This window comes from Haliotis rufescens, unplaced genomic scaffold (genome assembly GCF_023055435.1).
Source record: "Haliotis rufescens isolate VD_foot unplaced genomic scaffold, xgHalRufe1.0.p SCAF_11, whole genome shotgun sequence".
NCBI classification, from domain to species: domain Eukaryota; kingdom Metazoa; phylum Mollusca; class Gastropoda; order Lepetellida; family Haliotidae; genus Haliotis; species Haliotis rufescens.
In genome coordinates, this window is record NW_025963791.1 from 43,319,215 (window position 1) to 43,345,359 (window position 26,145).

The 26,145-nt window shown below is 41.3% G+C and overlaps 2 protein-coding genes across 3 annotated transcripts; both read right to left on the reverse strand.

The window, feature by feature from the left end:
* Positions 1-193: 193 nt before the first annotated feature.
* Positions 194-25,339, reverse strand: LOC124126041 (arylsulfatase B-like). Of its 2 annotated transcripts, XM_048392796.1 has the most exons (2): positions 24,382-25,339; positions 194-737 (listed from the first exon to the last, which is right to left on the reverse strand). In XM_048392796.1, the coding sequence occupies exons 1-2, from the start codon at positions 25,331-25,333 to the stop codon at positions 244-246; spliced, it is 1,446 nt and encodes a 481-aa protein (XP_048248753.1). In that variant the 5' UTR covers positions 25,334-25,339; the 3' UTR covers positions 194-243. The 2 variants fall into 2 exon arrangements, with proteins under 2 accessions (XP_048248753.1, XP_046345424.2); XM_046489468.2 differs by lacking the exon at positions 194-737 and having other exon boundaries at positions 23,622-25,333.
* On the reverse strand, positions 11,828-13,539 carry LOC124121090 (arylsulfatase B-like). Its single transcript, XM_046484045.2, has one exon. The coding sequence runs from the start codon at positions 13,537-13,539 to the stop codon at positions 12,094-12,096; it is 1,446 nt and encodes a 481-aa protein (XP_046340001.2). The 3' UTR covers positions 11,828-12,093.
* Positions 25,340-26,145: the final 806 nt, after the last annotated feature.

Below are 26,145 nucleotides of genomic sequence, written 5' to 3' on the forward strand. Positions count from 1 at the left end.
AATTTTCAACCAAGATATATATCGCAGCACTCAGCCAGTTTGCCAAACACAAATGTTCGCAATGTGTCACTTTATGTACAGCATTTGGTATTTTCCTACACGATCCAGTTTTACACAGGTATAGACACAGATGTGAATTTAATTACGTAAACATGAAATACTGTTACGTGACTTGGTGATAACACATTTCTCGGTGGTTCGAATGGTCACAATCTGCACTGAAGTAATGTACTCAAGCAATCTCTAGCACCAGCCGGGGCTCCAGACGCCATTGAAGTTGACTGGGTTAGATCGAGGGTCAGAGGGTGGGTCCATTGCTGGCATCCGAGTCCCATTCTTCTGGGCCAGCATCTGCAGCAGGAAGTTGACAAGGTCGGGGTTGTCCTTGGATATGTCCTGGTGCTCAGTGGGGTCGGCGCTGATATTGAACAGCATGACGCTAGGGAGGGGAGAGTCGTCCATGATTAGGACGTCTAAGTCAGACCCAGCAGGTGGGTACCAACCTGCATGTGAGATTTCACAAACCATCAACTTCAGGTCTCCCGACCTGAGAGCTGCAGCATAGTGGTCGTCGTAGATGTTGTAGACAAATTCCTTCCTGACGCTGCCACCTCCGTTGATGATCATGTTGACCTGACTCAACCCGTCTATGTCCAGCTGGCTGGAGTCTCCCCCTGCTATGTCCAGTAACGTGGGGTACCAGTCCACAGCGTGGAACAGACCAGGGTGAGTGTAACCTTTCTTTTTCAGAAGAGTCCCACTCCTCTGGTGCCTCCCTCCCATAGTGTGGCCTTCCCGCCCATCAGAGGCCAGTTATTTGCTCCATGTCTGGGAGGCCCCCCATTGTCTGTTGTAAACACAAGAAGTAGGTTGTCCATGAATCCATAGTTCTCGAGAACAGTGGTCATGTTGAGCACAGCTTCACCCAAAGCACTTACCATGCCACTGCAAACCATCGTATTCAAATCATGTATATGACTGTACTGGTCTGAATATTTGGCGGGCACCTGCAGTGGTCCATGTACAGCTTGGAACGGCAGATATAGATACATCGGCTTGGATTTGTCATGGTTCATTATGATATCAATGGCTCTCTTTGCAAACAGTTGTGTAGAGTACTCTCCTTGAGCGCCCTTGTAAACATCTGTCATGTTCCTGAAGTCATAACCATAGTAATCAGCCACCTCGTCCCTGACATGTGTGAAGTAGTCCTCCATACCTGCATAGTAGCCAATGAAGGTGTCAAAGCCTCTGTTGGTGGGCGTGTACTTCCAATCACAGAAGCCTAGGTGCCATTTGCCGACCATGTGGGTGTCATAGCCGAGGGTCTTCAGCCTCTGTGGGATGGTGGTCAGATTAGCTGGCATGTACTTGGGCTGTTCTACGAAGACAACTTTATCCTGGAGCCCTGTGTGGTAGGGAAACTTGCCTGACATGAAACAGTTTCTGGAGGGGGAACACAGTGGCTGGACGTAGGAGGAGTTAAGGATGACACCACTATGGGCGAGGTGGTCAAGTGTCAGGGTCTTGATGTCGGGGTTAATCCAGCCAACATCATTCCAGCCAAGATCATCGGCCACAATGAAGACAATGTGTGGTTTGTCTGCAGCAGTGCTGATTTTTAAACACGAAGTGACTATAATAGCGATGACAACTGAAAGCTCTATGTTAATGAAGTACATGTAACACCTATACATATGGTGAGACAGTATATATATCCAATGAGAAGGTGTAATCTATATCTCCTGCAGCGATTAGGTCAATATTTGTTTCACTCTTATCAGGTCACGTTACATGTGCAAGGCTACATTGTTATCAGCGTTTCATTATTGTTATAAAATTTAATACACAGACGTCCGTGAAAATACTTATTTTCCTGTAGACGGACTCAAAAGTAAATTCAAACAGAAGCAAGATCGCTCCTCAAATACATGGGGTGTATTTGTTAGATTGTGTGTTGTTCTATGGTGGGAGGCAAATGGTTTAGGTTTTCGAGAGTTCATCCTAAAACCAGAGTTTGATTCCCCCAACATGTATACCATGTTTGAGACACGTTTTTTTGTAAGGCATTTGTTCGGCTCCTTCACGGATTATGGAAAATAGAATGCGAAAAGCCAGACCCACTTACTCATGTAATAACAGTCGAAACAGACATGACCAGATGACTCACAATCAACAAACAGTTGATCGATGACAGATGCGAATAGCACCAGAACTGTCAGAAATAGGCCATAACTGGCCAGTAATGAGTGATTGTCAGTTCTGGGAAGTGAGCTCCCAATTCCCGGATACTGCGAAATTCACCAACCGGAAAGCGAATAAAGGGAATTGAGCGACGAGAGAATGGCCAATTTCAAGTGGGTAAGTCGACTGACCAATGGTACGTTATGATGTAGATAGTTGTGATGTAGGAACCCGGGGTTTGCAACGAAGAATGGACCTTATTTTAGTCAGTGTGGTGCGCGCTGTCTCTCGTTTTGTTGACACTTTCTTAGGCGCCAGAATTTCGACTGAGATTGAAGCCCTGCATACGATGTCTCTTAACTAAGTGGCAAGCAGTTCAGGTAAAAGTACGTCTGTTAATCCAGATGCAGGCTATTTCTGAGCACAAAAGATCACAATTTCATAAAAATTAATAACAAACGAAATAACGTTGGATACAACATCTATGCTAGCATTTGCATGAAACATGCATTTGATGCCCTTGTACACAGTGCGATCAAAGTCATCAAATACACTGCATAAGCATAAAAGGTCTTACACAAGTCTTTATTCATTCGTTTTTATTTTCATTCATTTTCCTCTCCTAAAATTCTGTTTAATTGCTTATGGTATTCATTCATTCAACCTTCGCCTCGGGAACCTATAATGCAAAGGCACTGCACCTCACTGGATACATGTAATTCCGTGTTATCTGATTTTTCATGTAGTGATGCCATTTGTCATCAAGCAGTGTACAGCATGATCTCAGTGTAGTATTTGTTGAAATATAGGTCATTATTTTGATAACATAAACGAGATATTTCACAGACTCTGGGCGTGTCAGATACAACAATGGTATGTAAAGCAACGAAAGCAATGATATATTTTCAAAATAACATTTCAGATCATGCTCTAGTTTTGAATTGGTCAGAGTTTTGAAATGGTCAGAGCTTAGATTTAAAGTAAAATATGTTGTGGCATGAGAGAGGTCGCCGCCTGATCACATTTTGATAAACACACGCCACACCTGTGTTTCATGCACACGATAACATCTGGATGCATAGTAGTCAGATAGAGATCTTTAAAAGTACAAAAGGGAAGAACGCACCTTTAGGTTTCTGGACACACCTTCTGTATCCCAGAATTATCGTGATTTCTGCAAAGGCTGTACAAGATGCTTGCGGATGGATGTGACGGTTGTTAATTGCTGCTGAAAAACGTACTACGAGTGTACACGTTGACAAACATACACGACTATGCATGCCATCTCCCGCCTCAATATATAGACACAGAGCTACCAAACATCACCAAAATAACCACACACTGACATAAATATTTAGTGAAGTTTACTCACTTCCTAAGTGAATTTTCCTTACTTGTCAGGAGTTTTTTCAAACCAGTTCGTAAATATTAAGACTAGCATAGGTTGCCCATCGTAGACAAGTACAATGTATAAAACAGTCAGTTGCGATTACTACCAATCTTTCTTGCTAATTTTGCATCCCTGTTCAAAGCTGCTGAATACAATTTGCAAAGGAAAACGTGAATGACATAAACAATATAGGTGACATAAATTTATTTACACAGTACTACGAATAAGTAAATATTTAAATGAAGTGCTCACATGATTTGATGCACTGCGCGAAGTAAGACCTGTTTTATTACAGTATAGGTCTTGATTATTGATCAGATCGTCATTTTATTTCAAGCAAATGCAAGGGATATAAGAGGTGGAATCTGTTTGGTCAAAAGGAGGGACACAGGGGGGGCATTACTCATAATAGCCAATGGTGGCGCTGCAACAGAGCTTGGAAAATCAAGCCTAGTTCGGCAAACCTGGAAACTGAATTTATATATCTGAAAAATAGAACAGAGCTCTTTGTAGCCAGTATATTCTGTGTGCGTCTCCCTTGCACGAGGAATATGTTCTTTGCTGTTGTTCCACGAGCACCAAGCTCCCCCGCGAGCTGATATTTACAATGCATGGTACACAGCTCTTCATAATTTCTTGGGTTCCTAAAATAGAATTTTATGAGTCGTGTGTTGTTAATATAAGCTGACGGAGATTATAGGAAATGTAAAGGCCCGGACAAGGATATATATGTTTACCTGCTTCTTTTCTCGTCAAGAGTTGATTGCTTAAAATATAAACTTTGTTATAGTGTCAAGAAGTATAGTATTTTTTTTAGCTTTTAAGGAATATTTGGTGGGCCTCGGCTACATTATCTTTAAGGAATGGAGAGTTACTCAGGCTTTGCCCTCTACATAGGATACCCCTTCTCTCCACCGCTGCAACGTGACATCTACAAGGTAGGGTAGTAAATTGGCTGTTATATAAGAACCTTCTGGCCGCTGTTACTTATCAAGTTAGTAGAAAAACCTTTTTGTCAGTGAATGGAGACGTTCAACAACACTGACCTCACTACATACACATGATCACACACATAATTATATGGCTCACTCAGTTCAACTGACAACCACATAACACTGGCCTGAATGGACACAGCACACGCACATGCACACAGCACAGCACAGCACAGCACAACAGACGACACTACATACTTATGCAGAGATTTCTATTGGATTTAGTGAGGGTTTTGTCGCTGTATTTATATTCAAATTGGCATGCATAACAAATCACTTATCTCTACACAAAGCACAAAACGGCGAAGCAGACTGGAATAACAATTGCAGAAACTTTAAAACACAACTATGTCTTCATCATGAATGACTTGCTTAGTTCTGTACAATTCGTCAAAAGTCCCCACCAACTTCATCAATGTCGAGAAACATTAACACTCACTGATCAGACAATCGCAAAGCTATTGGTGCCTTCACATCGGAACGTAACAACAGACAAAGCGAGAAACCAGAAAGGCACACACAGACTACCATTAACGTACAGTAAATATGTTAATCAATGAATAGAGCACTAATAAGACATGAAACCCACAGGCAACTCTTGCTTCAATACGTTGAAAAATCCCCCAAATGAAATCAACACTAAAACAAGTTTTACCTGTCTGTAACAAAACAACAACCACCTTCACATTACAAATCTCCACCACACTGGAATATGCCCTACATGCTCACACATCGCAAACAACAGAACAGATATGCTATTAATGCATAAGAACCCTTTCCATATGAAAGAATCTCCTAAATCCTCAACACCACCAACATCTCTTACAAGCCACACTTTACTTGGTTGTCCTCAATGAGATGACTGAGTCTAGATTCCACCTACAAGGTCCGCGCATCTAAATGTCTACCTCAGTTCCAAACCTGTAACTATCTCTATCACTTACAATAAGTTGTCCCTTTCCACGTCCGTGCTATAGTTTTTTAACAACACACACAGCTAAACCTCAATACTGTTTCCCCACGTCAGCGCTCCAAATACTCCAAACTTCAACCTAACTTCATATTTTACACAAGCTTCATACTTCAAACTATTCCCAATTGTGAACGTTTATGTGTGATCTTATATTAAATCATTACGTTACTACAATGCAGAATCAATCCGATTGACGCGTCTGCCTCTAGTCTGTTTACTGCAAAATCGTACTGATAAAATGCAAAATATATATATATTTGAAAGGAAAAATTGGTCTTTAATGGTATAAAAGTTTTTTATTTGTCCAAACAGACTCGTCACAATAATTACAGACATTGTCTAGAGGGGTAGAAAAAGCTGTGCAAGAAACTGTCATGCATGTAATTGTTGTTGATGTAATGCCTGTTTTTACAAGGGGATCTGCACTGTAAACTGAACAGCCCTACTTTCGCACGTGAAATTCGCATGTGTTCGGCTAAACTACTACTGTTCTGTAATAAAATCTACACTTCATGACAGTGTCTGAAATTATTAAGACGAGTTGGAGAAATAAACTATTCTAATACCATTTAAGACGAATTGTTGCCTTTGGATATATATCTATTTTGCATTGCAACGATACGCTTCTGCAGCAAACGGACCGTAGTGACTTGAGGCATGTTGTTTATTCCGGACATGGAAGGTAACATTACATTGAAATGTGGTCTCTATACTGATATAGGGTCTCTGGTAGTTTCTACCCTTTTCATATAAAGTAAACCACTCCCCTTAACTTAAACCATAATCTTTTGTGAAAGGCATAGCCTCGAGTTTCAACTCCAATATGCAGGTAAAATCTGATCGTGTTCCCCCGAAGTTGTCAACACAAGACGGATGACGTCAAGTGCTCGTGAGGCAACGCAAAATAATATAAAGTATAAACTAAAGATTTGTTTTGTTTTTTTCATTTTTTATTAAACATGTCCATCCGGACAGTGAAATTATCCTTACCGTTTTGGGTGTTTAATTTAGTGAATGGAAGACTTTTTTTCTGTATTATTTCTTGCAAGGCGTTATACTTTATGAAAAGTTACACAACCGTAATCTGCCCAAAACTTATTATAACAAACCAAGTACTAACTTGCTGTGGGAAGCAATGCGGGCACGGATGACGTCACTCTTGATGACGTCAGAGGGACGTCACAGTTGGTCAGGACTCCGAAGGAACCTGGAGGGACTGTAAACTTTCATTACTGGCAGGACTATTTCGCTTCATGTGTGGTAGGCCTATTTCAGTTTGCACTGTGGGGGACTCCAAACAACATGGGTATGGCAGGCAAGCAGGCCCCTAAGCCTGCGTTGGCCAGAATGAGTCCAAAGAGATCATGGTAGGATTCCGGGTTGGCATTTATGTTAAGCTGTTTGTGTTTGCTTTTCAGTTGCAATGATCAATGACCCGATGTATGTAGTGTTTTAGTGAGTTGTTATTGTATGTGAATGACCTTGGGTGATCTGTCAATGATGGTTCTGTTTTGTTTATATTTGTCATGCTATCTTATACAGAGATGTGGCTACTAGTACGAACCAATGCCTGACTTATCATAACTATCCTTACAATGCACTTTCCATAAAAAAATGAATACATGAAGGCCAATTTTATTAAAACATCCCTTAGGACACGATGCATTGATATACTTCCCCTGTGATTCATCGACGTCACAATGACGTAACGCGCTAATGGTCCTGAAGAGCTCTGATAAAGATGAAAGTACTTCTCCAATACGTACAGTGGGGTGTCACAACCACAACAATTCCTTCCTGCAGAATCCTTTTTCTCAAACAATCAAAAGACAGCTGGGGCAATCTGAAAACGATTGAAGACCGAATACTGGCAAGATGATTTTCATCCAAGATATACATCGCAGCTCTCAATCAATGTGGCAGACAGGAATGTTCACGAAATGCGTCACATTATCTACAATAGGATGGTATCGTTTTACACGATCCAGTCATACATACGTAGACTAACATCTAGTCTCTGAAATGAACATATTTTACAGAAAACAAAATTGTTAAATAATAGCTATAAAATATAATAAAAAGGAGCCCTTGCTATCACCAATCACTGACATGCTACTAAAAGTGGGTGCGACAAGGGTATTTACTACCCCTACTACTCCTCCCCAAACACCCCTTCTCACTGCCAGTGGCGGGTCTATTAGAGGGTTGCAAGTGTCAAATGTCCAGAAATCCATGACTTTGAGAAGTTTTACTATAATTTAACAACTTTTGTTTCTTTTTAGGGACAAGATGTTGGTCTTGATCTTTCAAAAACTCATCCAAAGATTTCAAAGTGACTTAATATTCCTCCAAAGTCTAAATGTTTTGTTTGCACTATAAATGGCAGTTTGAATGATATAGCATCGAACAGGAGGAAAAGTTTTCACTAATGAAGGAGCATATCTACTGATTGAAAAAGTTTCAAAAGTGTTAATACATCAGGAATGTTCAATGTATGATGTGTGTCGAAAAAGTCTAGTTGATGATACTTGTGTGGACAATATTGTAAGACGACTTGTACCATCATTTAAAATAACATTTATATATTTGTAACAATCCTATGGATCTGAGTGAGTGAGTATGGTTTTATGCTGCTTTTAGCAATATTCCAGCAATATTACGGCGGGGGACACCAGAAAAGGGCTTCACACATTGTACCCATGTGGTGAATCAAACCCAGGTCTTCGGCGTGATGACCGAACGCTTTAACCACTAGGCTACCCCGCCACCCTACGGAACTGCAGACTGATGCTCTGTATACTCGCTTTCATCAGCAATAAAGCGATTTAACTCTTCAATGCCCCTATTAATTTTTACTCAGAAATGCAAAACGTTTGGAAATCCTCCCCTGTCCTCATCAGGTTAACAATGAACGAACTAAAGAAAAAAAACCCAGATATTTTATATGTTTCCAGGTCTCCAAAGTAATCACCCATGTTGTCTGGTCAGAGTGGCAGGGTCAAGAGCAGGATCGGGTCTGGGCTCAGTGTGGGGTCATGGGGAGTGGTGGGGGTGTCTCAACATGTGCTAATACTAAACACTAATGACAGCCTGACTGACTGATTATTACAAGCTCTGTGCTCGCTTGTGAATTCAGCAGATTTGTACAGACCCTGATACTGCCGTAATCTAGACGTGCATTATAGGCTTGCATGGGATGTATTGGAAATATTTGTCTCAGGGTCTGTATGACAGACTACTACACAGGCACAAAAACAGATGAGAACAAATAATCACGTAAATTACACATACTGTCACGTGACTCGGTGATAAAACAGTTCTCGGTGGTTCGAATGGTCACGTGACTACTGAAGCATTGTAGTCCTGCAGCAATTTCAGAGGCATCCGGGTCCCATTCTTCAGGGCCAGCATCTTCAGCAGGAATTTGACAAGATCGGGGTTTTGGAGGGGGAACACAGCGGCTGGACATAGGAGGAGTTGAGGATGACGCCGCTTCGGTCGAGACGGTCAAGTGTCGGTGTCTGGATGTCAGGGTTGATCCAGCCAACGTCGTTCCAGCCAAGGTCATCTGCGACGATGAAGACAATCTATTGTTTGTCTGCAGCGGTACTGATGTTTAAACACGAAGCAACTATAAGAGCAATGGCAACTGTAAGCTCCATATTAATGAAGTTATACCACTACATGTGGTGAGTCGGTATATATACCTAATGGCAAAGCCTGATCTGTGTCTCCTAAATGGACAGCATGATCTCAGTTTACTGAACAGTTAATCGCGATTCCTTGTCATCTTTCAAAGAATCTTCATCTCATAGTTGACATATTGCAATGGTACATTTACTAAACTTTCATTTACATTTCAATAAAGGGTGGTTTGTTGCTCATTGTGCGATCCCTGTTGACACCTCCTGATTACAATTTGCAAAAGAAAAGATATCAAACCATAAACAAAACAGGTAAAACATAATGATTTTGAGCTGCATGGTAAGCAATTGCCAGATAAATAAAATAAACCATATGGTTTTTCACTGGCAAACTTAACAGACCTGGCTTCTTCATTGAGTACATGCTATTAAGTGTTAAATGTTGTCAGTCATAAACAAATAACATTAACAACTTTCAAGGTCAATACATACCTAACACTCTGACTCATAATTATCTACCTGTCTCAAAATGGCGACCCGGACAACACATATGTGAGGTCATTCCCTCCATTCCTTGGCAACAAGATGGACTTAGGTTCTGTGAGGGTAGGGTTCGTTTCTGGAGCATAACTCATAAACCGTCACATATATTTTCATGAAACTTTGCAGGTCTGTCAGGTACATGCTTAACTGGTGCCTTTTGCTATTTAGAAATTTTAGATCTTTTTACGTTTCCATGGCAACAAGATGGACTTAGGTTATAAACACTTCTTTTTTTACAATTTCAATGACAAGTTCCACCTCGGTTAAAAAAGATTGTTTGTTTAGATTTAATTATGTCATAAATTCTGCAACAGGGGCGGGGGATATAGCCACATTAGTAACATTGATAACAGACATATCTTTTGAAGGTGTATGGAACTATACAAGGAAATAATAATACGTTATAGAAACGAGATAGAGATCACCAGTCACGAAATTGAGGCCACCATACAAGGGATCGCGGGGATACTTCTGCTTCCTGCACGGTTTCAGTAAGGTAAGGCCAAAATTGATGGAAACAAGTATTCAAGGAGTAAAAGGTAGTAGAAAAATACATCCTTTGAATGATATGGCGTCACATACCCTCTCAAGGGTACAATGAAATAATTACACTTCAGCCCCCTCTTGATGGTGTTTATGAATTCGGTAAGTATGGGAGGTAACCGCAAACAAGAGAGAAACATATCAAAAAGGAACTAGTGAATGAATATTGATTTCTCTTCTTCTAAATATGTCTGTGTAAAGTTTTTTCTCATTGCAATTTGTTTCCATTTAAATTTGAATCAACAATGTATTGTCTTCGTGGTAATGTTCTGATGTTCTGTTCCAATTCAACCGTTCTTAGCCTTTCGACGTTTACAGGGGGAGGTCACAGCTTGTTGAATATATTTGACGAATTATGTTTTTGTATATGTAATCTGATAAACAAAGAGTTTCTGCCGTGTTAAAAGCATCAGAACATTTCTTGTATTTTACTTTATGAGTCAGTGTTTCCTAACAAAACACCATGGAGAACTGTAGTCAACAGAGCAGTCTTTAACGACCACGATCTTTCAGTTCATTTAGGTTTGTCTGGTTACAAAAATACTCATACAAGACCAACCTTACATGTGTACCGGCTTCTGGCTTTGGAGTATCAAAATCGTAAAACAAAATTTCATTTGTGTGCAAAAATCTCCTCACGATCCAACACTTTGTGGAGTGTAACTGTGTCACAGACATTATTTTCAATGATGTCCTGAAGAACCTGGAGTAACCTTTCTTCAGTGGCAGGATTATTTCACCTTGCGTTGTGGCAGGGCGAAAGGACGTATATCATAAACCTTCGCTGGTAAGGACGTGACAAATTCAGAGACTCCTGTTTGTTAGCTGCAGTGTGTCGAGGGCCCTGTATGCATGTGGTGTTTGATTTGTGAATGAGTGGTACTGTTTTGTCTACAATTGTCATGTTATCCTAAACAGGGAGGTTATACAAATATTTCCTAAAATGGCGAATCACAGAAACCTGGCAAAAAACATTTCATTTTATTCGGATCACGTGTGGACATCGCCACTTGAAATAGAATCAATAGTGCTGAATTTGTATTAACAGCACGAACAGCAAGAACATGTAGATGTAAACGCCGATTTCACTTGCAAAAAGTGCACTGCACAATTTTTGTAAGTAATATTCCTCATCGCCAGAATGGCTTGTTCTTGGTTTATAAGTATTCACACACATGCCGGAATCTTCCTTCAATTCAAATCTCAATATTTCATCATTCTATTTCAATTTCCGAGTAATATAGTCCCTTAATGTCATCTCTGACAAGCATTTAGAAGCTGACGGTAGCCTGAGGAGTTGTTCTTATCTGGAATAATGTTGAACAAATCATTTCTAAAAATGCACTTTCCATTTAAATACAAATAAATAGATAATAAAAACGGCCCTTTGACGCGATGCATTGATATATTTATCCCGTATAATCCTTTGACGTCACAATGACATCAATGGTCTTGAAGAGCTCTGATAAAGGTGGAATTTCTTCTCTAATACCCATGGAAGTGTCACAACAACAAGAATTGCATCCTCGAATGAAACAATAAACCAACAGAAAGGGCATCGTAGACTGACAATTTAATTTTTTCAAACAAGATTTATATCACAGTTCCAGAGAGGAATGCATCACTTTATTCCTAAATAGGACATTATTTTCCTACATGATCCGGTTTTACAGAGGAATTACGTATAGTCAAGCAAATCAGATACAAAATAACACATGACTTTAGGCACAACACGTCTCTCGGGGGATCTAATGGTCACGTGACTTTGGGCAAAACACGACTCTCGGTGGGTCAACTGGTCACGTGACTATATCGAAGCAATTTCTAGCACCAGCCGGGGCTCCAGCTACCATTAAAGTTGACTGGGTTAGATCGAGGGTCAGAGGGTGGGTCCATTGCAGGCACCCGAGTCCCATTCTCCAGGGCCAGCATCTGCAGCAGGAAGTTGACAAGGTCGGGGTTGTCCTTGGAGATGTCCTGGTGTTCCGTTGGGTCGGTGTTGATATTGTAGAGCATGATGCTAGGAAGGGGAGTGTCATCCATGATTGGGACGTGTAAGTCAAAACCAGGGCGAGGGTGCCGTCCCGAGTTTTCAGGCTCTCCAACGATCAACTTCAGGTCTCCCCACCTGAGAGCTGCAGCATAGCGGTCGTCGTAGATGCTGTAGACAAATTGATTCCTAACGCTGCTGTCTCCATTGAGGATCATGTCGACCTGACTCAACCCATCGATGTCCAGTTGGCTGGAGTCTCCCCCTGCTATGTCCAGTAACGTGGGGTACCAGTCCACAGCGTGGAACAGACCAGGGTGAGTGTAACCTTTCTTTTTCAGCAGAGTTTTGCTGTAGACGAAACCCACTCCCCTGGTGCCTCCCTCCCATAGTGTGCCTTTTCCACCCCTCAGAGGCCAGTTACTGGCAATGTTTGTAGGCCCACCGTTGTCTGTTGTAAACACAAGAAGTAGGTTGTCCATGAATCCAAGGTCCTCAAGGACAGTGGTGATGTTGTACACAGCATCGTCCATAGCGCTCACCATGCCACTGTAAACCTTCCTATTTAAATCTTGAATGTGGCTGTATCGGTCTGAATATTTGGCGGGCACCTGCACTGGAAAATGTACAGCTTGAAACGGCAGATATAGATACATCGGCTTGGACTTGTTGTGGTTCATTATGATATCAATGGCTCTCTTTGCAAACACGTATGTGGAGTATTCCCCTTGAGCGCCTTTGTACACATCTGTCATGTTCCTGAAGTCATAATTATTGTTTTCCTCATGTGTGAAGTAGTCCTCCTTACCTCCATAGTAGCCCATGAAGGTGTCAAAGCCTCTGTAGGTGGGCGTGTACTTCCAATCACAGAAGCCTAGGTGCCATTTGCCGACCATGTGGGTGTCATAGCTGAGGGTCTTCAGCCTCTGTGGGATGGTGGTCAGATTAGCTGGCATGTACTTGGGCTGATCTATAAAGATCACCCCGTCCTGGAGCCCTGTGTGGTATGGAAACTTGCCTGACATGAAGCAGTTTCTTGAGGGGGTACACCCAGGCTGGACGTAGGAGGAGTTAAGGATGACACCACCATGGGCGAGGCGGTCAAGTGTCGGGGTCTTGATGTCGGGGTTAACCCAGCCAACATCATTCCAGCCAAGGTCATCGGCCACAATGAAGACAATGTGTGGTTTGTCTGCAGCAGTGCTGATTTTTAAACACAAAGCGACTATAATAGCGAGGACAACTGAAAGCTCCATGTTAATGAAGTAACACCTATACATATGGCGAGACGGTATATATACCTAATGAGAAGGTGTAATCTATGTCTCATGCAGCGTTTAGGTCAATATCTGTTTTTTTACTCTTATCAGGTGAAGTTACATGTGCAAGGCTACATTCTTATCAGCGTTTAATCATTGTTATAAAATTTAGTAAATAGACGTCCGTGAAAATACTTATTTTCCTGTAGACGGATTCAAAAGTAAATTCAAACAGAAGAAAGATCGCTCCTCAAATATTATAAACATTGGGTGTATTTGTTAGATTGTGTGTTGTTTCTGTGATGGGAGGCAAATGGTTTAAGTTTACGAGAGTTCACCCTAAAACCAGAGTTCGATTCCCCCAACATGTATACTATGTGTGAGGCACGTTTTTCTGTAAGGCATTTGTTCAGTTCCTTCATGTATTATGGAAAATAGAATGCGAAAAGACAGACCCACTTACTCAAGTAATAAGAGTCGAAACAGACATGACCAGATGACTCACAGTCAACAAACAGTTGATCGATGACAGATTCGAATAGCACCAGAACTGTCAGAAATAGGTCATAACTGGCCAGTAATGAATGATTGTCAGTTCTGGGAAGTGAGCTCCCAATTCCCGGATATTGCGAAATTCACCAACCAGAAAGCGAAAAAGGGAATTGAGCGACGAGAGGATGGCCTATTTCAAGTGGGTAAGTCGACTGACCAATGGTACGTTATGATGTAGATAGTTGTGATGTAGGAACCCGGTGTTTGTAACGAAGAATGGACCTTATTTTAGTCAGCGTGGTACGCACCGTCTCTCGTTTTGTTGAAACTATCTTTCCAACTATCTTAGGCACCAACCTTCGCCCCAGGAACCTATAGTGCAAAGGCACTGTACTTCTGTAGATAATTCCTTGTTATCTGGATTTTCATGTAGTGATACCATTAGTCATCAAGCAGTGGACAACATGATCTCAGTGTAATATTTGTTGAAATATAGGTCATTATTTAGGTAACATGCTCGAGGTATTTTACCGACTCTAAGCGTGTCAGATACAACAATGATCTGTAAAGCAACGAAAGCAATGAGATATTTTCAAAATAACATTTCACATCATGCTCTAGTTTTGAATTGGTCAGAGATTAGATTAAAAGTAAAATATGCTGTGGCATGAGAGAGGTTGTGGCATGAGAGAGATCGCCGCCTGATCACATTTTGATAAACACACGCCACACCTGTGTTTCATGCACACGATAACATCTGGATGCATTGTAGTCAGATAGAGATATTTAAAAGTACAAAAGGGAAGAACGCACCTTTAGGTTTCTGGACACACCTTCTATATCCCAGAATTATCCTGATTTCTACAAAGGCAGCACAAGATGCTTGCGAATGGATGTATGTGACGGTTGTTAATTGCTGCTGAACAACCTACTACGAGTGTACACGTTGACAAACATACACGGCTATGCATGCCATCTCCCGCCTCAATATATAGACACAGAGCTACCAAACATCACCAAAATAACCACACACTGACATAAATATTTAGTGAAGTTTACTCACTTCCTAAGTGAATTTTCCTTACTTGTCAGGAGTTTTTTCAAACCAGTTCGTAAATATTAAGACTAGCATAGGTTGCCCATCGTAGACAAGTACAATGTATAAAACAGTCAGTTGCGATTACTATCAATCTTTCTTGCTAATTTTGCATCCCTGTTGAAAGCTGCTGAATACAATTTGCAAAGGAAAACGTGAATGACATAAACAATATAGGTGACATCAATTTATTTACACAGTACTACGAATAAGTAAATATTTAAATGAAGTGCTCACATGATTTGATGCACTGCGCGAAGTAAGACCTGTTTTATTACAGTATAGGTCTTGATTATTGATCAGATCGTCTTGACTGTGCGCCGCCATTTTATTTCAAGCAAATGCAAGGGATATAAGAGGTGGAATCTGTTTGGTCAAAAGGAGGGACACAGGGGGGACATTACTCATAATAGCCAATGGTGGCGCTGCAACAGAGCTTGGAAAATCAAGCCTGGTTCGGCAAACCTGGAAACTGAATTTATATATCTGAAAAATAGAACAGAGCTCTTTGTAGCCAGTATATTCTGTGTGCGTCTCCCTTGCACGAGGAATATGTTCTTTGCTGTTGTTCCACGAGCACCAAGCTCCCTCGCGAGCTGATATTTACAATGCATGGTACACAGCTCTTCATAATTTCTTAGGTTCCTAAAATAGAATTTTATCAGTCGCGTGTTGTTAATACAGGGTGACGGAGATTATAGGAAATGTAAAGGCCCGGACAAGGATATATATGTTTACCTGCTTCTTTTCTCGTCAAGAGTTGATTGCTTAAAATATAAACTTTGTTATAGTGTCAAGAAGTATAGTATTTTTTTTAGCTTTTAAGGAATATTTGGTGGGCCTCGGCTACATTCTCTTTAAGGAATGGAGAGTTACTCAGGCTTTGCCCTCTACATAGGATACCCCTTCTCTCCACCGCTGCAACGTGACATCTACCAGGTAGGGTAGTAAATTCGCTGTTATATAAGAACCTTCTGGCCGCTGTTACTTATCAAGTTAGTAGAAAACCCTTTTTGTCAGTGAATGGAGACGTTCAACAACACTGGCCTCACTACATACACATGATCACAAACAAAATTATATGGCTCACTCAGTTCAACTGACAACCACATAACACTGGCCTGACTTGACACAGCACACGCACATGCACACACCACACTTTACTTGGTTGTCCTCAATGAGATGACTGAGTCTAGATTTCACCTACAAGGTCCGCGCGTCTAAATGTCTACCTCAGCCCCAAACCTGTAACTATCTCTATCACTTACAATAAGTTGTCCCTTTCCACGTCCGTGCCATAGTGTTTTAACAACAACACACACACTTAGTTCTGTTCAATTCGTCAAAAGTCCCCACCAACTTCATCAACGTCTACAAACATTAACATTCACTGATCAGACAATCGCAAAGTTATTTTGGCCTTCACATCGGAACGTAACAACAGACAAAGCGAGAAACCAGAAAGGCACACACAGACTACCATTAACATACAGTAAATATGTTAATCAATGAATAGAGCACTAATAAGACCCACAGGCAACTCTTGCTCCCCTAAACACACTGATATTTACAGAAACAAAATACAATACGTTGATAAATCTCCCAAATGAAATCAACACTAAAACAAGTTTTACCTGTCAGTAACAAAACAACAACCACCTTCACATTACAAATCTCCACCACACTGGAATATGCCCTACGTGATCACACATCGCAAACAACAGAACAGATATGCTATTAATGCAAAAGAACCCTTTCCATATGAAAGAATCTCCTAAATCCTCAACACCACCAACATCTCTTACAAGCCACACTTTACTTGGTTGTCCTCAATGAGATGACTGAGTCTAGATTTCACCTACAAGGTCCGCGCAACTAAATGTCTACCTCAGCTCCAAACCTGTAACTATCTCTATCACTTACAATAAGTTGTCCCTTTCCACGTCCGTGCTATAGTGTTTTAACAACACACACAGCTAAACCTCAATACTGTTTCCCCACGTCAGCGCTCCAAATACTCCAAACTTCAACCTAACTTCATATTTTACACAAGCTTCATACTTCAAACTATTCGGCACTCGTGAAGAGCAACCTCCTCGTGGTGAGTGCTGGGTAACGCTAATCGCTCTTCCCCCGTGTGGAACCGGGGCAGAATAATTCCACAGCACCCCATTGCTGGTCGTTCGAGGCGACCAAATTGGGCAACCTGTTTGCCGTGGGTTGCGCCCCTGTGTCGGTGGAGGACGGGATTCTGGTGGTTGAGGGCAATGGAGCCAGGAACCGGTGTTCCTTTTGCCCAACACACCACTTCGACCCTTACTTCACCTAGACGGGTGGTAGAATTGGCCCGATTCTATCAATCGGCTGGTCACGCCATGCCCTGTGCGTGTAAAAGTCCGATTGACGCGTCTGCCTCTAGTCTGTTTACTGCAAAATCGTACTGATAAAATGCAAAATATATATATATTTGAAAGCAAAAATTGGTCTTAAATGGTATGAAAGTTTTTTATTTGTCCAAACAGACTCGTCACAATAATTACAGACATTGTCTTGAGGGGTAGAAAAAGCTGTGCAAGAAACTGTCATGCATGTAATTGTTGTTGGTGTAATGCCTGTTTTTACAAGGGGATCTGCACTGTAAACTGAACAGCCCTACTTTCGCGCGTGAAATTCGCATGTGTTCGGCTAAACTACTACTGTTCTGTAATAAAATCTACACTTCATGACAGTGTCTGAAATTATGAAGACGAGTTGGAGAAATAAACTATTCTAATACCATTTAAGACGAATTGTTGCCTTTGGATATATATCTATTTTGCATTGCAACGATACGCTTCTGCAGCAAACGGACTGTAGTGACTTGAGGCATGTTGTTTATTCCGGACATGGAAGGTAACATTACATTGAAATGTGGTCTCTATACTGATATAGGGTCGCTGGTAGTTTCTACCCTTTTCATATAAAGTAAACCACTGCCCTTAACTTAAACCATAATCTTTTGTGAAAGGCATAGCCTCGAGTTTCAACTCCAATATGCAGGTAAAATCTGATCGTGTTCCCCCGAAGTTGTCAACACAAGACGGATGACGTCAAGTGCTCGTGAGGCAACGCAAAATAATATAAAGTATAAACTAAAGATTTTTTGTTTTTTTTTCATTTTTTTTTAAACATGTCCATCCGGACAGTGAAATTATCCTTACCGTTTTTGGAGTTTAATTTAGTGAATGGAAGACTTTTTTTCTGTATTATTTCTTGCAAGGCGTTATACTTTATGAAAAGTTACACAACCGTAATCTGCCCAAAACTTATTATAACAAACCAAGTAATAACTTGCTGTGGGAAGCAATGCGGGCACGGATGACGTCACTCTTGATGACGTCAGAGGGACGTCACAGTTGGTCAGGACTCCGAAAGAACCTGGAGGGACTGTAAACTTTCATTACTGGCAGGACTATTTCGCTTCATGTGTGGTAGGCCTATTTCAGTTTGCACTGTGGGGGACTCCAAACAACATGGGTATGGCAGGCAAGCAGGCCCCTAAGCCTGCGTTGGCCAGAATGGGGCAGGTCCAAAAAGATCATGGTAGGATTCCGGGTTGGCATTTATGTTAAGCTGTTTGTGTTTGCTTTTCAGTTGCAATGATCAATGACCCGATGTATGTAGTGTTTTAGTGAGTTGTTATTGTATGTGAATGACCTTGGGTGATCTGTCAATGATGGTTCTGTTTTGTTTATATTTGTCATGCTATCTTATACAGAGATGTGGCTACTAGTACGAACCAATGCCTGACTTATCATAACTATCCTTACAATGCACTTTCCATAAAAAAATGAATACATGAAGGCCAATTTTATTAAAACATCCCTTAGGACACGATGCATTGATATACTTCCCCTGTGATTCATCGACGTCACAATGACGTAACGCGCTAATGGTCCTGAAGAGCTCTGATAAAGATGAAAGTACTTCTCCAATACGTACAGTGGGGTGTCACAACCACAACAATTCCTTCCTGCAGAATCCTTTTTCTCAAACAATCAAAAGACAGCTGGGGCAATCTGAAAACGATTGAAGACCGAATACTGGCAAGATGATTTTCATCCAAGATATACATCGCAGCTCTCAATCAATGTGGCAGACAGGAATGTTCACGAAATGCGTCACATTATCTACAATAGGATGGTATCGTTTTACACGATCCAGTCATACATACGTAGACTAACATCTAGTCTCTGAAATGAACATATTTTACAGAAAACAAAATTGTTAAATAATAGCTATAAAATATAATAAAAAGGAGCCCTTGCTATCACCAATCACTGACATGCTACTAAAAGTGGGTGCGACAAGGGTATTTACTACCCCTACTACTCCTCCCCAAACACCCCTTCTCACTGCCAGTGGCGGGTCTATTAGAGGGTTGCAAGTGTCAAATGTCCAGAAATCCATGACTTTGAGAAGTTTTACTATAATTTAACAACTTTTGTTTCTTTTTAGGGACAAGATGTTGGTCTTGATCTTTCAAAACTCATCCAAAGATTTCAAAGTGACTTAATATTCCTCCAAAGTCTAAATGTTTTGTTTGCACTATAAATGGCAGTTTGAATGATATAGCATCGAACAGGAGGAACAGTTTTCACTAATGAAGGAGCATATCTACTGATTGAAAAAGTTTCAAAACTGTTAATACATCAGGAATGTTCAATGTATGTGTGTCGAAAAAGTCTAGTTGATGATACTTGTGTGGACAATATTGTAAGACGACTTGTACCATAATTTAAAATAACATTTATATATTTGTAACAATCCTATGGATCTGACTGAGTGAGTATGGTTTTATGCTGCTTTTAGCAATATTCCAGCAATATTACGGCGGGGGACACCAGAAAAGGGCTTCACACATTGTACCCATGTGGTGAATCAAACCCAGGTCTTCGGCGTGATGAGCGAACGCTTTAACCACAAGGCTACCCCGCCACCCTACGGAACTGCAGACTGATGCTCTGTATACTCGCTTTCATCAGCAATAAAGCGATTTAACTCTTCAATGCCCCTATTCATTTTTACTCAGAAATGCAAAACGTTTGGAAATCCTCCCCTGTCCTCATCAGGTTAACAATGAACGAACTAAAGAAAAAAACCCCAGATATTTTATATGTTTCCAGGTCTCCAAAGTAATCACCCATGTTGTCTGGTCAGAGTGGCAGGGTCAAGAGCAGGATCGGGTCTGGGCTCAGTGTGGGGTCATGGGGAGTGGTGGGGGTGTCTCAACATGTGCTAATACTAAACACTCATGACAGCCTGACTGACTGATTATTACAAGCTCTGTGCTCGCTTGTGAATTCAGCAGATTTGTACAGACCCTGATACTGCCGTAATCTAGACGTGCATTATAGGCTTGCATGGGCTGTATTGGAAATATTTGTCTCAGGGTCTGTATGACAGACTACTACACAGGCACAAAAACAGATGAGAACAAATAATCACGTAAATTACACATACTGTCACGTGACTCGGTGATAAAACAGTTCTCGGTGGTTCGAATGGTCACGTGACTACTGAAGCATTGTAGTCATGGAGCAATTTCAGAGGGTGAGTCCATCGCAGGCATCCGGGTCCCATTCTTCAGGGCCAGCATCTTCAGCAGGAATTTGACAAGGTCGGGGTTTTGGAGGGGGAACACAGCGGCTGGACATAGGAGGAGTTGAGGATGACGCCGCTTCGGTCGAGACGGTCAAGTGTCGGTGTCTGGATGTCAGGGTTGATCCAGCCAACGTCGTTCCAGCCAAGGTCATCTGCGACGATGAAGACAATCTATTGTTTGTCTGCAGCGGTACTGATGTTTAAACACGAAGCAACTATAAGAGCAATGGCAACTGTAAGCTCCATATTAATGAAGTTATACCACTACATGTGGTGAGTCGGTATATATACCTAATGGCAAAGCCTGATCTGTGTCTCCTAAATGGACAGCATGATCTCAGTTTACTGAACAGTTAATCGCGATTCCTTGTCATCTTTCAAAGAATCTTCATCTCATAGTTGACATATTGCAATGGTACATTTACTAAACTTTCATTTACATTTCAATAAAGGGTGGTTTGTTGCTCATTGTGCGATCCCTGTTGACACCTCCTGATTACAATTTGCAAAAGAAAAGATATCAAACCATAAACAAAACAGGTAAAACATAATGATTTTGAGCTGCATGGTAAGCAATTGCCAGATAAATAAAATAAACCATATGGTTTTTCACTGGCAAACTTAACAGACCTGGCTTCTTCATTGAGTACATGCTATTAAGTGTTAAATGTTGTCAGTCATAGACAAAAAACATTAACAACTTTCAAGGTCAATACATACCTAACACTCTGACTCATAATTGTCTACCTGTCTCAAAATGGCGACCCGGACAACACATATGTGAGGTCATTCCCTCCATTCCTTGGCAACAAGATGGACTTAGGTTCTGTGAGGGTAGGGTTCGTTTCTGGAGCATAACTCATAAACCGTCACATATATTTTCATGAAACTTTGCAGGTCTGTCAGGTACATGCTTAACTGGTGCCTTTTGCTATTTAGAAATTTTAGATTTTTTTACGTTTCAATGGCAACAAGATGGACTTAGGTCATAAACACTTCTTTTTTTACAATTTCAATGACAAGTTCCACCTCGGTTAAAAAAGATTGTTTGTTTAGATTTAATTATGTCATAAATTCTGCAACAGGGGCGGGGGATATAGCCACGTTAGTAACATTAACAACAGATATATCTTTTAAAACTGTATGGAACTACAAGGAAATTACGATAAATAATAATATGTTATAGAAACGAGATAGAGATCACCAGTCACCAAAGTGAGGCCACCAAACAAGGGATCGCGGGGATACTTCTGCTTCCTGCACGGTTTCAGTAAGGTAAGGCCAAAATTGATGGAAACAAGTATTCGAGGAGTAAAAGGTAGTAGAAAAATACATCCTTTGAATGATATGGCGTCAAATACCCTCTCAAGGGTACAATGAAATTATTACACTTCAGCCCCCTCTTGATGGTGTTTATGAATTCGGTAAGTATGGGAGGTAACCGCAAACAAGAGAGAAACATATCAAAAAGGAACTAGTGAATGAATATTGATTTCTATTCTTCTAAATATGTCTGTGTAACTTTTTTCTCATTGCAATTTGTTTCCATTTAAATTTGAATCAACAATGTATTGTCTTCGAGGTAATGTTCTGATGTTCTGTTCCAATTCAACCGTTCTTAGCCTTTCGACGTTTACAGGGGGAGGTCACAGCTTGTTGAATATATTTGACGAATTATGTTTTTGTATATGTAATCTGATAAACAAAGAGTTCCTGCCGTGTTAAAAGCATCAGAACATTTCTTGTATTTTACTTTATGAGTCAGTGTTTCCTAACAAAACACCATGGAGAACTGTAGTCAACAGAGCAGTCTTTAACGACCACGATCTTTCAGTTCATTTAGGTTTGTCTGGTTACAAAAATACTCATACAAGACCAACCTTACATGTGTACCGGCTTCTGGCTTTGGAGTATCAAAATCGTAAAACAAAATTTCAATTGTGTGCAAAAATCTCCTCACGATCCAACACTTTGTTGAGTGTAACTGTGTCACGGACATTATTTTCAATGATGTCCTGAAGAACCTGGAGTGACCTTTCTTCAGTGGCAGGATTATTTCACCTTGCGTTGTGGCAGGGCGAAAGGACATATATCATAAACCTTCGCTGGTAAGGACGTGACAAATTCAGAGACTCCTGTTTGTTAGCTGCAGTGTGTCGAGGGCCCTGTATGCATGTGGTGTTTGATTTGTGAATGAGTGGTACTGTTTTGTCTACAATTGTCATGTTATCCTTAACAGGGAGGTTATACAAATATTTCCTAAAATGGCGAATCACAGAAACCTTGCAAAAACATTACATTTGTTTCGGATCACGTGTGGACATCGCCACTTGAAATAGAATCAATAGTGCTGAATTTGTATTAACAGCACGAACAGCAAGAACATGTAGATGTAAACGCCGATTTCACTTGCAAAAAGTGCACTGCACAATTTTTGTAAGTAATATTCCTCATCGCCAGAATGGCTTGTTCTTGGTTTATAAGTATTCGCACACATGCCGGAATCTTCCTTCCTCTTAATATTTCATCATTCTATTTCAATTTCCGAGTAATATAGTCCCTTAATGTCATCTCTGACAAGCATTTAGAAGCTGACGGTAGCCTGAGGAGTTGTTCTTATCTGGAATAATGTAGAACAAATCATTTCTAAAAATGCACTTTCCATTTAAATACAAATAAATAGATAATAAAAACGGCCCTTTGACGCGATGCATTGATATATTTATCCCGTATAATCCTTTGACGTCACAATGACATCAATGGGTCTTGAAGAGCTCTGATAAAGGTGGAAGTACTTCTCTAATACCCATGGAAGTGTCACAACAACAAGAATTGCATCCTCGAATGAAACAATAAACCAACAGAAAGGGCATCGTAGACTGACAATTTAATTTTTTCAAACAAGATTTATATCACAGTTCCAGAGAGGAATGCATCACTTTATTCCTAAATAGGACATTATTTTCCTACATGATCCGGTTTTACAGAGGAATTACGTATAGTCAAGCAAATCAGATACAAAATAACACATGACTTTAGGCACAACACGTCTCTCGGGGGATCTAATGGTCACGTGACTTTGGGCACAACACGACTCTCGGTGGGTCAACTGGTCACGTGACTATATCGAAGCAATTTCTAGCACCAGCCGGGGCTCCAGCTACCATTAAAGTTGACTGGGTTAGATCGAGGGTCAGAGGGTGGGTCCATTGCAGGCACCCGAGTCCCATTCTCCAGGGCCAGCATCTGCAGCAGGAAGTTGACAAGGTCGGGGTTGTCCTTGGAGATGTCCTGGTGTTCCGTTGGGTCGGTGTTGATATTGTAGAGCATGATGCTAGGAAGGGGAGTGTCATCCATGATTGGGACGTGTAAGTCAAAACCAGGGTGAGGGCCCCGTCCCGAGTGTCCAGGGTCTCCAACGATCAACTTCAGGTCTCCCCACCTGAGGGCTGCACCATAGTTGTCGTCGTTGATGTTGTAGACAAATTGATTCCTAACGCTGCTGTCTCCATTGAGGATCATGTCGACCTGACTCAACCCATCGATGTCCAGTTGGCTGGAGTCTCCCCCTGCTATGTCCAGTAACGTGGGGTACCAGTCCACAGCGTGGAACAGACCAGGGTGAGTGTAACCTTTCTTTTTCAGCAGAGTCTTGCTGTAGACGAAACCCGCTCCCCTGGTACCTCCCTCCCATAGTGTGCCTTTTCCGCCCCTCAGAGGCCAGTTACTGGCAATGTTTTCAGGCCCACCATTGTCTGATGTAAACACAAGAAGTAGGTTGTCCATGAATCCAAGGTCATCAAGGACAGTGGTGATGTTGTACACAGCATCGTCCATAGCGCTCACCATGCCACTGTAAACCTTCCTATTTAAATCTTGAATGTGGCTGTATCGGTCTGAATATTTGGCGGGCACCTGCACTGGAAAATGTACAGCTTGAAACGGCAGATATAGATACATCGGCTTGGACTTGTCGTGGTTCATTATGATATCAATGGCTCTCTTTGCAAACACATAAGTGGAGTATTCCCCTTGAGCGCCTTTGTACACATCTGTCATGTTCCTGAAGTCATAATTATTGTTTTCCTCATGTGTGAAGTAGTCCTCCTTTCCTCCATAGTAGCCCATGAAGGTGTCAAAGCCTCTGTAGGTGGGCGTGTACTTCCAATCACAGAAGCCTAGGTGCCATTTGCCGACCATGTGGGTGTCATAGCCAAGGGTCTTCAGCCTCTGTGGGATGGTGGTCAGATTAGCTGGCATGTACTTGGGCTGATCTATAAAGATCACCCTGTCCTGGAGCCCTGTGTGGTATGGAAACTTGCCTGACATGAAGCAGTTTCTTGAGGGGGTACACAGTGGCTGGACGTAGGAGGAGTTAAGGATGACACCACCATGGGCGAGGCGGTCAAGTGTCGGGGTCTTGATGTCGGGGTTAACCCAGCCAACATCATTCCAGCCAAGGTCATCGGCCACAATGAAGACAATGTGTGGTTTGTCTGCAGCAGTGCTGATTTTTAAACACAAAGCGACTATAATAGCGAGGACAACTGAAAGCTCCATGTTAATGAAGTAACACCTATACATATGGCGAGACGGTATATATACCTAATGAGAAGGTGTAATCTATGTCTCCTGCAGCGTTTAGGTCAATATCTGTTTTTTTACTCTTATCAGGTGAAGTTACATGTGCAAGGCTACATTCTTATCAGCGTTTAATCATTGTTATAAAATTTAGTACATAGACGTCCGTGAAAATTCTTATTTTCCTGTAGACGGATTCAAAAGTAAATTCAAACAGAAGAAAGATCGCTCCTCAAATATTATAAACATTGGGTGTATTTGTTAGATTGTGTGTTGTTTCTGTGGTGGGAGGCAAATGGTTTAAGTTTACGAGAGTTCACCCTAAAACCAGAGTTCGATTCCCCCAACATGTATACTATGTGTGAGGCACGTTTTTCTGTAAGGCATTTGTTCAGTTCCTTCATGGATTATGGAAAATAGAATGCGAAAAGACAGACCCACTTACTCAAGTAATAACAGTCGAAACAGACATGACCAGATGACTCACAGTCAACAAACAGTTGATCGATGACAGATTCGAATAGCACCAGAACTGTCAGAAATAGGTCATAACTGGCCAGTAATGAATGATTGTCAGTTCTGGGAAGTGAGCTCCCAATTCCCGGATATTGCGAAATTCACCAACCAGAAAGCGAAAAAGGGAATTGAGCGACGAGAGGATGGCCTATTTCAAGTGGGTAAGTCGACTGACCAATGGTACGTTATGATGTAGATAGTTGTGATGTAGGAACCCGGTGTTTGTAACGAAGAATGGACCTTATTTTAGTCAGCGTGGTACGCACCGTCTCTCGTTTTGTTGAAACTATCTTTCCAAC

Bases quoted from the DNA above. Each gene is read 5' to 3' on its own strand.
- LOC124121090 (XM_046484045.2), bottom strand. From the start codon at position 13,539: ATGTATAGGTGTTACTTCATTAACATGGAGCTTTCAGTTGTCCTCGCT.
- LOC124126041 (XM_048392796.1), bottom strand. From the start codon at position 25,333: ATGTATAGGTGTTACTTCATTAACATGGAGCTTTCAGTTGTCCTCGCT. The intron at 738-24,381 runs GTTACACTCACC...TGAAAAAGAAAG, and splicing joins GACTCTGCTGAAAAAGAAAG to GTTACACTCACCCTGGTCTG.